General features: G+C 43.5%; 1 protein-coding gene across 2 annotated transcripts in view; it reads left to right on the forward strand.

Annotated features, from left to right (window-relative positions):
* Positions 1-13,245, forward strand: part of adam19b (ADAM metallopeptidase domain 19b) — a 25,599-nt gene extending 12,354 nt beyond the window's left edge. The window contains exons 6-23 of one of the 2 annotated variants that reach the window (XM_008419561.3): positions 2,181-2,382; positions 2,735-2,800; positions 3,141-3,212; positions 3,292-3,458; positions 4,203-4,287; positions 4,427-4,566; positions 4,688-4,865; positions 4,960-5,049; positions 5,231-5,426; positions 9,261-9,369; positions 9,450-9,672; positions 9,867-9,944; positions 11,208-11,316; positions 11,447-11,570; positions 11,688-11,778; positions 11,883-12,245; positions 12,363-12,463; positions 12,761-13,245. In XM_008419561.3, the coding sequence (XP_008417783.1) occupies positions 2,181-2,382; positions 2,735-2,800; positions 3,141-3,212; positions 3,292-3,458; positions 4,203-4,287; positions 4,427-4,566; positions 4,688-4,865; positions 4,960-5,049; positions 5,231-5,426; positions 9,261-9,369; positions 9,450-9,672; positions 9,867-9,944; positions 11,208-11,316; positions 11,447-11,570; positions 11,688-11,778; positions 11,883-12,245; positions 12,363-12,463; positions 12,761-12,767 (2,401 nt within the window). In that variant the 3' untranslated portion in view covers positions 12,768-13,245. Of the gene's footprint in view, positions 1-2,180; positions 2,383-2,734; positions 2,801-3,140; positions 3,213-3,291; positions 3,459-4,202; positions 4,288-4,426; positions 4,567-4,687; positions 4,866-4,959; positions 5,050-5,230; positions 5,427-9,260; positions 9,370-9,449; positions 9,673-9,866; positions 9,945-11,207; positions 11,317-11,446; positions 11,571-11,687; positions 11,779-11,882; positions 12,246-12,362; positions 12,468-12,760 lie in introns of those variants that run through there. The other variant, XM_017307199.2, reaches the window with a different exon arrangement.
* Positions 13,246-13,520: the final 275 nt, after the last annotated feature.

Genomic DNA, 13,520 nt, shown 5'->3' on the forward strand with positions numbered 1-13,520 from the left:
TATAGATTGACTCTCAAAGGCCTCGATGAAGGAGCAGAAATATTCATTAAATCTAGCAGATGGGAGCTTTTTCATTGATTTTGTTGTAGCAGGTCGCTGTTGGTTTCAGCTATATAACTTACTCACAAAACAGAGATTTTTTTTTTTTTTTTCTATTTTTTGCTTCCTTGTTCACCCCAAGTACCTGCATAATGCACTTTAAATGAAGGCAGTTGAAAGCACAAGCAGACTCTGGTTTGTCTGAATTTAGCAGGTATACTTTTGAATGTTCGCCTAATTTTTTTTTACAAGTATTATAATAAGAGTTCATAGAATCGAATGTTTGGGGGGAAAAAAACCTCTTAAGCCCTTAGAGAGAAGAACATGTCGTCAGACTTGAGGCTGGCAGAAAGAACAGATTTCCTATAACAACAGGAAGATGTGAGTGGAATCTATTACTAGTATCTATTAGTCTATTACTTGGTATTGATTAGGTTATGCTGTGATAATGTTTGAGTATTCTAACTATAGATGTGCCATCATCGTATCCTGATGATGAAAACTTTTACAATCACCTGTTTTTTTTTTTTTTTTTTTACAGATATGCATCTCAGTAAATGAAAATAGACTTGCAAAAAAACTTAGTTGAAACTTAGTTTTTATATGCATTTATTTTATTTGGAGTGATATTTTTTAAGCATCTACTAAGAGTCTGGCTTACAGTTGCTTTTTCTAGTCTTTAAATTTTATATTGTTTCATATTTAAATTTTAGGGGGGTGGGTTTAATCATTGATTTGAGATGTCCCACCTTGATTTTAGGAATTTACCAATCAGCGTTGTGGATTCCCACAGTGCTGTGAAAATCCACCTCTTTTTTGTGTTTTTTTCCAATGATCAGACTGACTAATGATTCAAAAATATAAAATGTCCATTTTACTGTTTTTTTGGAGTCATGAAACTCAAATTGAAATGAACCTGTAGTCTCTAAATGGATTCTGGATGAAACACTGAACAGATACCCCAGTCCTTATTTGTCAAGTGCAAGAGTTACAGGTTTTGAAATAGAGCTGGTCTAAATTAATCCAGATGCCAAACAAAAGCTGTGAAGCGGCGCGACGCCTCTCTCTGAAAATCAGGAGCCTATTTCAGTACTGTATACATTTTTTTTCTTGTGGAACGTAAAAATATAACTAATAAAGTAGTTAATTTTTTTTCTCTGTATTTAAATTTCCACAAACTATAAACACTACAGGTTGAAAAAAAAAAGAGTCTTGACAAGTTTGGTGATTCTGAATGAAAACCATGTAGGACCCCCGTACATAGAAAACGACAAACGTTGACAACAAAACTGAGAGTACTCAATATATAAATAATAAATATATAAATCAATATAAACATATTTGGTATGCAAGAGGGGAATTTTCTGAGAAGCTTGTCTGTGAATTGAATAATTGTTCTACAAAAAAAAAAAAGTAAAGACTGCGCAAACACTTATACTGTGATAATGCTGGGGCCAAACGCTTACACAGTGCATCTAATCTCTCATGCAGTCCTTTGAGTCAGTAGGTTATTGGCTCTAAAATCGGTTCATCGAGTGCAGCTTAGCGTGGAGACCCGTTTTTTTTGTTTTTTTGTTTTGTTTTTTTTCTCCTCCTGCGGCTTGAGAGCTGCTGATGTTTCCCGCTGGAGGCCCTTACAGCCGAGGAGGAACCCTGCCACAAATCAAGTGTTTATGCGCGTCCGTACATCTGGAGGGAGAGCGAAGGAGTACATCTTCATGTCGATTCGTTTCAGGAATGAATGCAAACAAATCAAAAACGGGACGCCGATGTGTGGGCGCCCGACTTCAGCAGATGTTCTCTGCAGCTGCGCGACCCTGCTGTTGTCGTACGCATTGCTTATGCGGAGAAGGCGAGAGGATTGTGCTTTGGCTGCGTCGGTCCCAGCTGATCTTTATTTGTCAACAGCAGGAGGCATGCACTTTTCTGTCCTGCCAACACGTAAAGTTGTCAAAGTGAAAGAAACCAAAATGAAATGTACTGGGTTTTTGGTTTTTTTCCCCGTTTCAACTGAAAACATATTACTTGTGAAAATGTATAACAGTAGAAAGAAATAGGTTTATTATTGGCACTCTTTCCAAATCAATGATATGCGAACTGATTTCCGTGATGATGTATGACTTTACGTGTCGTTTCCTCAGGGGACTGATCTCTCTGAACGAAAGCGTGAGCTACCTAGTAGAGCCTCTTCCCGATTCTACCGACGCCCGGCAGCATGCTGTCTTCAGAGCGGAGAGTCTCCGTCTGCCTGAGGGGAGCTGCACACATCACTATGGCGACGAGGAGCATCGGGGCGGGCTTAATGACTTCATCCGAGGAATGGCGTCGCCACGGATTGGGAGGGTGAGTTGCCATGTTGATGAGAACCAAAACTTTAAAGTGGCTTTCATAAATGTTCCTAACCCTTAAACTTGTTCAGAACAACAAACTTTGACGTATTTTACTGAGAATATGCCAACAAAAAGTAGCTGACTCAGAGGAATGCAGACAAAGCAAAGAGGGACACCGATGTAAGTTCTTCTGACCTTTTGCTGCCAACTCTAGAGATAAAACCACTATTTGTGTTGCGCTGACATGTACAATTCTGATAAAGCAAGCGGAAGTTTGTGGTTACGATGTGACAAAATGTAAATAAAATGTTCAAGAGGTATGTAATATGTTTTCTGTTAACTCATTAAACCGTCTTTATATGCAGGAGAAAAGGGAGGTGATGCAGAACATGAAATATGTGGAGCTTCTGTTGGTTGCAGACAGAGCTGAGGTAAGGAAACAGGTTGGCAAATGTCCACATATGGTTGCATTTTATCAGATGCTAATTGTGGTTTTGCATCTTTAAACATAGGAGTTGGAGAGGTATATGTGCAATTCACACGTGTTTATTAATATATGAACACTTGATTAGATTACATGTATATTTCCATCTTGCGTGGTTACTGTTAAATTTTTAGTTGGTAAACATGAACTAATAAACACATTGAACCGACTTTTTTTTCTTCTTTTTTTTAGACACATCTCTGAGAAATTCCCCTTTTAATAACTAAGATGGATTTAATCAGAAAAGCAGCACTTAGGTGTTTATTGTGGTTCATGTTGCGTTGCAGTTCGAGAGACACGATAGGAGTTTGGACAAGACAAGACAGAAGCTACTGGGAGCAGCCAACTTGGTTGACAAGGTAGCATCTCGTTTGAAACGCCATTAAACACACAAGATGTGTTTAATAACATCTTTCCCCCCTAATCGACTCCCCGCAGTACTACAAGGCTTTGAATATCCGTGTGGCTTTAATCGGACTGGAGGTGTGGACAGACCAGGACAAGATCGGCGTGTCCGATAACCCGCACAGCACCTTGGCGGCGTTCCTGTCCTGGAGACGGAAGGAGCTGAAAAATCTCCCCAACGACAACGCTCAGCTCGTCACGTCGGTGTCTCTGACCATATGATGAAACTTAATTGTTTTGCACTTCCCACAAAGTCTTCATCTCTGTGCTTCCTTTAACTGCAACTTCTGTACATTTTTGTCCATGGAGACGCGCTACCCGTTGAATGTTTAGTGTGTATTTTATTTCAAATAATTCAAATTAAAAATGATCCGGAAGTAGCCAAAAGTTGATGGTAGAGTAAAAATGGGACAGGAAATCGTATTAAGTGATATCCTAAATTAGCTCCATAAACATGTGATTCAGCTCAATTCAGTGATGTTACGGAAATATCCATAGACAGACACGATCTTGTCTTATTTGTTGCTGAGCTGACTTTGTCTTTCACCACTGCTTCCACGTTGTGGTAGGTCAGTTCTCTGATTTTGACAAAAACCTTTTAAAACCCACAGGACGACGGAACTGCGTGGTTCATACATCACTTGGAAAAGTACCTCATGTCTCTTCATGCGTTTTTCTTGTCCTGATTTCCTTCTTTGGGATCCCCCAGAAAACTGAGATGAAAGAGTCTCTAATTTTTACATGAAAATCCTTAGTAGCTCACAGGATGTAAAAGAAATTGAAAAAAAAAAAGTGACCGGCTTCACATTGCTGCTTAGAACAGACGATCCAGAGTTGGATAAATTTTGTGATAGAAAATATATTTGACAACTCCTTGTACGTTCTCAGTCCAATTGGTAAATATCTTGTGCAGAACCAGTTACTGATGGTGTTTTTGTGTGCAGGGGGGTGTCATTTCAGGGCAGCACTATTGGCTTGGCACCACTTAAAACCATGTGCTCTGAATACCAGTCGGGTGGCGTGAACACGGTAAGAGAGAGAAAAAAAAAACAAAAAAACGCTACAATAATCCTAATTTTCAACATACGGCTTTCACGTTCCACTTGCTGTTGCAACCACATGTCCTTGTCGTTTCATTTGTAACCTTATGTCATATTTGAACGCTAAGGACCACTCGCCACAGTTTGTCGGGGTCGCCGCCACCATTGCACATGAGATGGGCCACAACTTCGGCATGAATCATGACAGAGATGGCTGCTGCCAGGCCAAGGCAGAAGACGGTGGCTGCATAATGGCCGCTGCCACCGGGTATAACGCAAACAAAACTTGGAACATAATGTGAAATCAGGCTATATCAATTGGAAGGCAAATAGGAAAGGCGATAAATTTTGTACCTAGCGTAAGGGTTGGTGTCTCTTCCGTTCTGCAGGTCTCCGTTTCCCCGCGTGTTCAATCCCTGCAACCTGAAGGAACTCAAGAGTTACCTGAACTCTGGAGGAGGCAAATGTCTCTTCAACCTGCCGAACATCGACACGCTGTACGGAGGGCGGCGCTGCGGCAACGGCTACCTAGAGAGCGGAGAGGAATGTGACTGTGGGGAGGAAGAGGTCAGACGGGCTCTGTGTGCACACACTTTTTCTTTTCCTTTCAGCGTTTTTTTTGTTGTTGTTGATATTTTACGCTGCTAAACGTCGTGAACAGGAATGCACCAGTCCATGCTGCAACGCCAACAACTGCACCCTTAAAGCTGGAGCCGAGTGTGCCCATGGAGTCTGCTGCCATAACTGTAAGGTATGCAGGGTGAGGTTAGGTGGCTGTTTATGGCTAGGCTTGAAAGAAAAGTAATTTTCATATTTTTAAAAATAAATAACACCTTTTTTTTTTTTTTTTTTTTTGATTGGCCACTACTGTTATTAAGAAAGTTTGGCTTTCTTTGAATCATCTTATCTTCCCTCTGTGTCTCACTGTGAAGATAAAGAGCCCGGGAGAGCTTTGCCGAGGCAAATCTGGACTGTGCGATCTTCCCGAGTACTGCGACGGAAAGTCGGAGTCGTGTCCAGCTAATTTCTACTTGGCGGACGGTGCATCTTGCGCACACGGGCGGGCCTACTGCTACACGGGCATGTGTCTAACCCTGGAGCAACAGTGTCAGTTCCTCTGGGGGCGAGGTGAGGAAACTGGACACACGTCATATGTGCCAATTTGAATGTTTCACAATTTGAGAAAGTTTATTTAGATCCCATTGTAATAGTATTATGACCAGCCTCCTAAAGCCTATAGGAAGCTTTGTCTGTTGTAACATACAGAGAAAGGGATCTTTGATTGTTCCTACAGAATCATTTCTTATGATCTCTTCAGCTCATCATCATTTATGGCTGAAGTGGTTTTATCGCCACAATTAAGACTATTGCGCACCCAGCTGTGGCTATTTCCTTGCTGCAGGAGGCTATATCCATTCTGAAGCCAGCAACTGGTCTTATTAATGATGGGTAGGCATGGTAACTAAGCAACCAGCGCTGGCAAATGAGGAGGATAATACTTAGTTGTGTTAGCTTTGGACAGGCTAACAACTAGCATGCCTAGGCTGGTCACAAGCTAGGTTGGCCATTTCCTCTGCAGATACTGCAGGTTGGCTTTACTATACCGTATTCAGTTTTATGACAGAAACCACTAAGATTTTAATGAAAGACGTCCTTCTTTTTCTACGAGTCCATGATGCCAGTCACTAGTAAGGTTGTCAGTGGATTTGGTCGAGGAAAAGGCCCACAGCGTCACCGGTTCTCCGTGATTCTTCACAGCAAGCATGAGTTTTCCACAAGCACGTCCCTTCTTTATGACCACACCCAGCTGGAGAGTTTGGCTCATGTTGGAAGGTTAAAGAAGAGATGAGCAAACATTATTACAGAAAATTTGTTTTTTTTCCTTTTTGCATCACTCCTAAACAACCAGTTGGCAAGTCAAGTAGGCAGAATCCAGTAGTTGTTTTGGGAAACTGGTGACCCAAAGTAGTTCGCCAGCAGTGAGTATTGGATATGTTTCTTTATGTTCCCTACCAACCTGCTGACAGGGTAAACTTGACTTGATTCCTTATCCAGTCTAATCGTTTCCCAACTTACAAATATCAGAAGACATCACACGTCTTTCGCATTTTGAAGAGGAATAAGTGAAAGTCGTCTGTGTCACGTCTCATCTGTGCATCAGGGAGACAAGGATTCATTACTGATTTAAAATCCCTAAGATCAACCTATAAAGTTAAGCCCCTTGAAAACTTTTTTTTAAACGTCTCGTCTCAGAAAGTGTCTCTCTCCATGGATGGAAACTGTGCTTGAAAACATCTGCTCAATGCGGCGCACTCAAATTTAGTGATATTTTTAAGTTCTTAAGGGATACTTTTGTATTTACTATAGCTAAAAACGCCACTTTTCATATAGTAAAGTAGTTTTTCAGAGTCTTGAATAATGTGTGGATGAAAGTGATGATGCAGTATCCATCCATCCATCCATTTTCTTCCGCTTATCCGGGGTCGGGTCGCGGGGGCAGCAGCTTCAGAAGGGAGGCCCAGACTTCCCTCTCCCCAGCCACTTCTTCCAGCTCCTCCGGGGGAATCCCAAGGCGTTCCCAGGCCAGCCGAGAGACGTAATCCCTCCAGCGTGTCCTGGGTCTTCCCGAGGCCTCCTCCCGGTGGGACGTGCCCGGAACACCTCACCAGGGAGGCGTCCAGGAGGCATCCTTACCAGATGCCCGAGCCACCTCAACTGGCTCCTCTCGACGTGGAGGAGCAGCGGCTCTACTCTGAGTCCCTCCCGGATGACCGAGCTTCTCACCCTATCTCTAAGGGAGAGCCCAGCCTGATCTCGTTCTTTCGGTCATGACCCAAAGCTCATGACCATAGATGAGGGTGGGAACGTAGATCGACCGGTAAATCGAGAGCTTCGCTTTTTGGCTCAGCTCTCTCTTCACCACGACGGACCGGTACAGCGCCCGCTTCACAGTAGACGCTGCCCCAATCCGCCTGTCGATCTCCCGTTCCCTTCTTCCCTCATTGTGAACAAGATCCCCAGATACTTAACTCCTCCACTTGAGGCAGGACGACCCCCCGACCCGGAGAAGGCACTCTACCCTTTTCCGGCTCAAGACCATGGCCTCGGATTTGGAGGCACTGAGCCTCAGCCCGGCCACTTCACACTCGGCTGCGAACCGCACCAGTGAGAGCTGCAGATCACGTTCCGATGAAGCCAACAGGACCACATCATCCGCAAAAGCAGAGATGCGATCCTAAGGCCACCAAAACGGATCCCCTCAACACCTCGGCTGCGCCTAGAAATTCTGTCCATAAAAGTAATGAACAGAAACGGTGACAAAAGGCAGCCTTGGCGGAGCCCAACTCTCACCGGAAACGAGCCCGACTTACTGCCGGCAATGCGGACCAGACTCTGACACCGGTCATACAGGGACCTGACAGCCCGTATCAAAGGGCCGGTACCCCATACTCCCGGAGTACCCCCACAGGGCCCCCGAGGGACACGGTCGAACGCCTTCTCCAAGTCCACAAAACACATGTAGACTGGTTGGGCGAACTCCCATGCACCCTCCAGGACCCCGCTGAGGGTGTAGAGCTGGTCCAGTGTTCCACGACCAGGACGAAAACCACACTGCTCTTCCTGAATCCGAGGTTCGACTATCCGACGGACCCTCCTCTCCAGGACCCCCGAATAGACCTTACCAGGGAGGCTTAAGAGTGTGATCCCCTGTAATTGGAGCACACCCTCCGGTCCCCCTTTTTAAACAGGGGGACCACCATCCCAGTCTGCCAGTCCAGGGGAACTGCCCCGATGTCCATGCGATATTGCAGAGTCGCGTTAGCCAACACAACCCGCAACATCCAGAGCCTTAAGGAACTCCGGGCGGATCTCATCCACCCCCGGGGCCCTGCCACCGAGGAGCTTTTTGACCACCTCGGCGACCTCGTCCCCAGAGATTGGAGAGCCCAGCCCACAGTCCCCATGCTCAGCTTCCTCAACAGAAGGCATGTTGGTGGGATTGAGGAGGTCTTCGAAGTATTCCGCCCACCGGCCCACAACGTCCCGAGTTGAGGTCAGCAGCGCACCATCCCCACTATAAACAGCGTTGGTGCTGCACTGCTTCCCCCTCCCGAGACGCCGGATGGTGGACCAGAATCGCCTCGAAGCCGTACGGAAGTCTGTCTCCATGGCCTCTCCAAACTCCTCCCACGCCCGAGTTTTTGCCTCAGCGACAACCCGAGCCGCATGCCGTTTCGCCCGCTGGTACCTATCAGCTGCTTCTGGAGTCCCACAGGCCAAAAAGGCCCGGTAGGACTCCTTCTTCAGCTTGAAGAAGTAGTTTAGGCCAATAAAGATTCTGATAATTTTACTCATTCACATTCATTTCAAATACAAGCCAAGTGAAATATTTTTAGACAAAAGCACCTAATCTGTGCTTTTATATATATATAAAAGCACAGATTGGGTGCTTTTATATATATATATATATATATATATATATATATATATATATATATATATATATATATATTTTAGATGCAGTCAGGTTATTATGGATTGTGTTTAGGAAACAATCATTTTAACATCGAAATTGCCATATTTTAAAACCATTTTAAAGCATCAGCTCTTAACTCTACATCAGATGTTCGTTTCTCTGCTGGACATAATTACATAATTAATCAATTATTTCATTCTTTTTTTTTTTTTTTTGCTATCCTATTAAACTTCCAAATATTGAGGCTGTTTAGGTGAAGTGAGCTGCTTCAGTAATGCCCCATAATCAGCCTCTGATGTTGTAACAGAGTCTTCCTAGAGAGTCTTTGATGCATCAAAGGAGTCGTATCAGAGGCAGCCGGGAGCCCATCTGGTCTTCATCAGCTGGTCGCTGATCACAGAGGGATACGTGTGTGTTTGTGTGTGTTTTGTATTGCTATTGTGATTTTTTATTTATTTTTTTGTTCTTCTTCTTCCAAACCACAGATGCGCGCCCATCCCCTGACGTGTGCTTTAAAGAAGTAAACAAAGCGGGGGACATGTACGGCAACTGCGGCAAAGACCAAGAAGGAAAGTACAGGAGCTGCAGAGACAGGTGAAGACTCAGGAAAAATTCAGGGAGTGTTCCTCTCACTCTCCTTCGTCTAACGCACGTCTTTTGTCGCTGCTCTCCAGGGATGCGAAATGCGGGAAAATCCAGTGCTCTGCCTCCGCCGCCAAGCCCATCGAGAACAACGCGGTCCGCATAGAAACGACGGTCAAAGTGGACAGCAAGAGGACCGAGTACAAGTGCCTGGGGACGCACGTGCACAAGCTCGGCCAAGGGGACGAGGAGCCGCAGGGCGACACTCTGGACCCAGGCCTGGTCATGACGGGAACCAAGTGTGCTGATAACTCTGTGAGATGTGTGAAAATACGCTAAATGGGATTTCCAGAATTAGCAAAGTGTGAAATCCTCAGGCTTTGAAGTATTTTCTTTTTAGCTTCTTCTTTTTCTTTCTTTTTTTTTTTTTAACTGCATGACCATTGCGTTTTATTTTGCCACTTCTCTAATGTTCTTCCTCACAGAACTCCTTTTTTCCCCCCTAACAGATCTGCTTTAACGGGGAGTGTCGCAATGCATCATTCCTGAGAGCGGATGAGTGCAACGCCAAGTGCCACGGACACGGAGTAGGTCCCATTGTGTCGCAGCAGAAATGATGGATTTATTTGGCTGGCGGCCTGTAATTATGGAAAGTCTTTGGCAGCGGGGCCTGCAGAACTATTGAAATTATTTCCCTTTTAAAATATAACGCGATACTGTATGAATTCTTCTACCGATGCTAAAATCCTACTTAGAAAGACGCAGAAAATGAATCGTCGTGTTGAGAAATATATGGAATCCCAATTATCGCTGCATTTTTGATGTGCCCAATAGCTGCAGTATTTGGTAGCGTCTAATTTTTAAGGTGCCATTATAACGATAAAGTGAAATTAGGAAAATTTGGGTAAATCATTTTCGTTAACTTGAAATTTCTGAATAAAATGGCAGTTTCTTGTTTTCCTAATATCCTACTGCTTTAATTATGAGCCAAACTAAGTAAAAGTGTCGAAGGTGAACGAGTTTATGGACTTGGGTGGGAGCTTGTTTCTTTTCTCCAAAATGTTACCAACGTTATGTACTGTTGCCATAATGTAGTAGTTTAACGATTAACTGAAAACTTTTCTACTATAATCTCTAAAAGGAAAATTTAGGGAGTAGGCAAAATGCACACCCTGAAAATGTTTTTTAAATGTGTATTTTTATTGTCAAATTTGATTAAGTTTGAATCTTTAAAATGCTTCAAAAGGAATATATCATTTTGTCCAACTTCTTAGTCATTTTCAGACATAACTTTTATATTTCACGTGTTCTAAGTTAAACAATGTTTGGAAAGAAGCTAAAGCACCAGTAAGATCCCAGCTGTTTGGTGGGGGAGGAGAAATCCGTCTGGTTTACTTTCACAAGTTTCCCCGACTTGTTTGTTTTGGGAAAGTAGAAATACTCACTCCTTTTTTTATGTCGGCCACAAGCAGCTATGCACCCATTCGACACGTTTATTATTTTTGTTTAAAACAGTTGGCTGTCTTTGTTCTGCATTTTTAGAGAAAACCTCATCGTTTGTATATGCCTGCCAGTTTTAGAGGTGTTTTTCTGAAGGCTCTTTTTATGCGATAATTCTGCCAGAACTAGCAATGCGCTCTGAAGAAACAACAGTAAAGCCAATTGTGACTCACTTGTTTGACACGTTTAAGACGATGAGGGGTTCTGGCCGTAAAGCAATGACTTGAGTCAACTTCAAGTCTAATCGAAGGAATTTCGTCATTCTAAAATGTTTGCACCTTTATCTGTGTTTGGAATAGAGGCTGACGTTTTCCCACGTTTGTTTGTGTTTCACGTTTTCCTCTTTCCAGCTGTGCAACAACAACCATAACTGCCACTGCGACCCGGGCTGGGCTCCTCCTTGGTGCAACCAGAGTGGGTCGGGGGGGAGTTTGGACAGCGGACCTCCCAGGAATCCAGGTACAGAGCCCAGCTGTACCTGGCAACAATCGTGTGTTGCCAGATTGTAAAACTTTATTACCGGTAAATTAAATCTTCCTCCTGTACTGATTGTTTTTGTTTGCTCTCTGTTGTTGTACTCCAATAATAGGCATTCTGCTGCCACTGGTGCTTATTGTGGTTCTCCTCGTGGTTTTGGCTACTTTTGGACTTTGGTTCTGCTACAAACGTAGACTCGGTCCACTGAAGACCTTTCCTCCGTTGCCAGTGCCAAAGTATGTAACTTCACAACGATAAATACCAAAGATTTACAGCAACAGCTGTTGATATCTGATGTTCCCTTCCGAGTTTTCTGTTGTATTTGTAGCCGCTGTGGTTGATTGATCTTCTAGGTGTTCAGAGGCAGCTGAAGGTAAACCCATGGAAACCGATTCTCACACCATCGGTCATGCCAACCCAACTTTCCTAGCGAAGCAGGATTTGGTAATTAAGAACATTCATGTGCATGTCGACGGAGATATGAGTGTGCGATGCATTGTGTCTTAGTAGAAGTCCTTGAGGTTTGTTGTTCTCTTTCACACGGACAGTCTACACCTCATCCGAGCCCGTCGTGCCCAGATAGGCCCAGGCAGGCGATCGTGCGGCCGGCGGTGAAACCCCCGCCCATCCCCCCGCCCATCCCCCCCTACGCCGCCGAGCACAAAGACGTCCAAAAGAAGCCACCGGCCCCCGTCCCACCTGCAGCTCGTCCTCCTCAGAAGCAAACATCTCCTCAAGGACACACCCAGCCTCTCTTTATGGCAGCTCAGGACGCTGGACAGAGACCCAGCCAGGCGTCCACAGCATTTCCAGGGCCTCCATCTTTACCTTCTCAAAACCCTAAAGGGCAGATGCGACCGGACCCCCCGAAGAGACCGCCACCGCCCTGTCCAGTCAGCAGGCAGAGTGCGGTAAGCCCGTTTGGGCACGCGATTGTGTTAAACATCAAAACTTCCTTTTTTGTAACACACAATAGAAAACGTATTTTTGTGGTTGATTTTTTTTTTCTTTTCTTTTTCTTCATTTAGGATCACCATATTGTTCACGTGAAAAGACTCCAGCCTGCAAATAAGGTGCTGCGAAGAAATGACGCTTTGGCTCCATCTGCTGGTCAGAAAATGCCAAACAGGTAAAGGCTTTTTGAAAACAGTCTTGCAACAGGTAGTCATAATTCCTGAGCTCTTATAGGATTAAACTGTTAAACCGCTAAACTTCAACAAACTTCAGTTTGTTTTAGTTTTTTGTGACAACATAAAGTAGTGCATAACTACAAATGTAGTGCAATTGTGCACTGCATTTTTTAAATCTGAGACAAAATCCCATTGATGTTCCAATAAAATTTAACGAGTTTGAACACTTATGGAAAGCCCAGTAGTTTATGTTATTGTTCATATCAGCTCCTTGTCTTTGCATCTCGTCTTTCTAGAGTTTAAACTGGAAGCTCAGGAAGGAACTGGGACCACCTCTTGTATCCAGAACTGGACTGCCTTGTACTGTTTTTATTCCAATCTGCAGTACTGTGGATTATGCGAAATACTTGATCGTGTATTTACACTTAACGTACACTGAGGTACTGCAGAATAGATCTAAAGCCTCACTAGCAGTTTGCAAACGAACATGTCTGCTTCATCCACGTGAAACCGCCAGAGCTGTGAATTTTATTGTTTGTTTTTTTTTTATTGTTATTATTTTTACTTGAGTGCACTTGTTGTGAATGAAAAGTGTTTCAACTATTTATTCAAGAAGAGGAAAATAATGTTTACAGTTCAGCCTATGTACCAAACGCGGTACTCCGAAGATCATCAACCCAGAATGTGCTATATTTAGAAAACGTGACCTTCTTACATGTGAATGATGTTGGGTAATAAATGGCTTTTGGGTGATGACAGGATAACCGTAAAAATCTCACAAGCATGCTGTAAGTAGGATAAATGATCAATGTTAAGAAATGTAAAGGATGTTTAGGTTTATAGGTCTTTTTTAAATTTTCATTCTTTGTTGTTGTCATATTGTAGGTGTACATCAAAGAGTCGTAGGCCATTCCACAATAATCTAAATAATTATATCACCTATGAAATCGTTTTGAAGTCACTTTAAGGTACCTGTTTCATCCTAAATAACTTATAATTTCTCATTTTGACTCTGACAATCTGATTTTTTTTTTCTTTTTTCTGTGCACTTATAGT

Source organism: Poecilia reticulata, chromosome 10 (genome assembly GCF_904066995.2).
Source record: "Poecilia reticulata chromosome 10, P_reticulata-male-v2, whole genome shotgun sequence".
NCBI classification, from domain to species: Eukaryota; Metazoa; Chordata; class Actinopteri; order Cyprinodontiformes; family Poeciliidae; genus Poecilia; species Poecilia reticulata.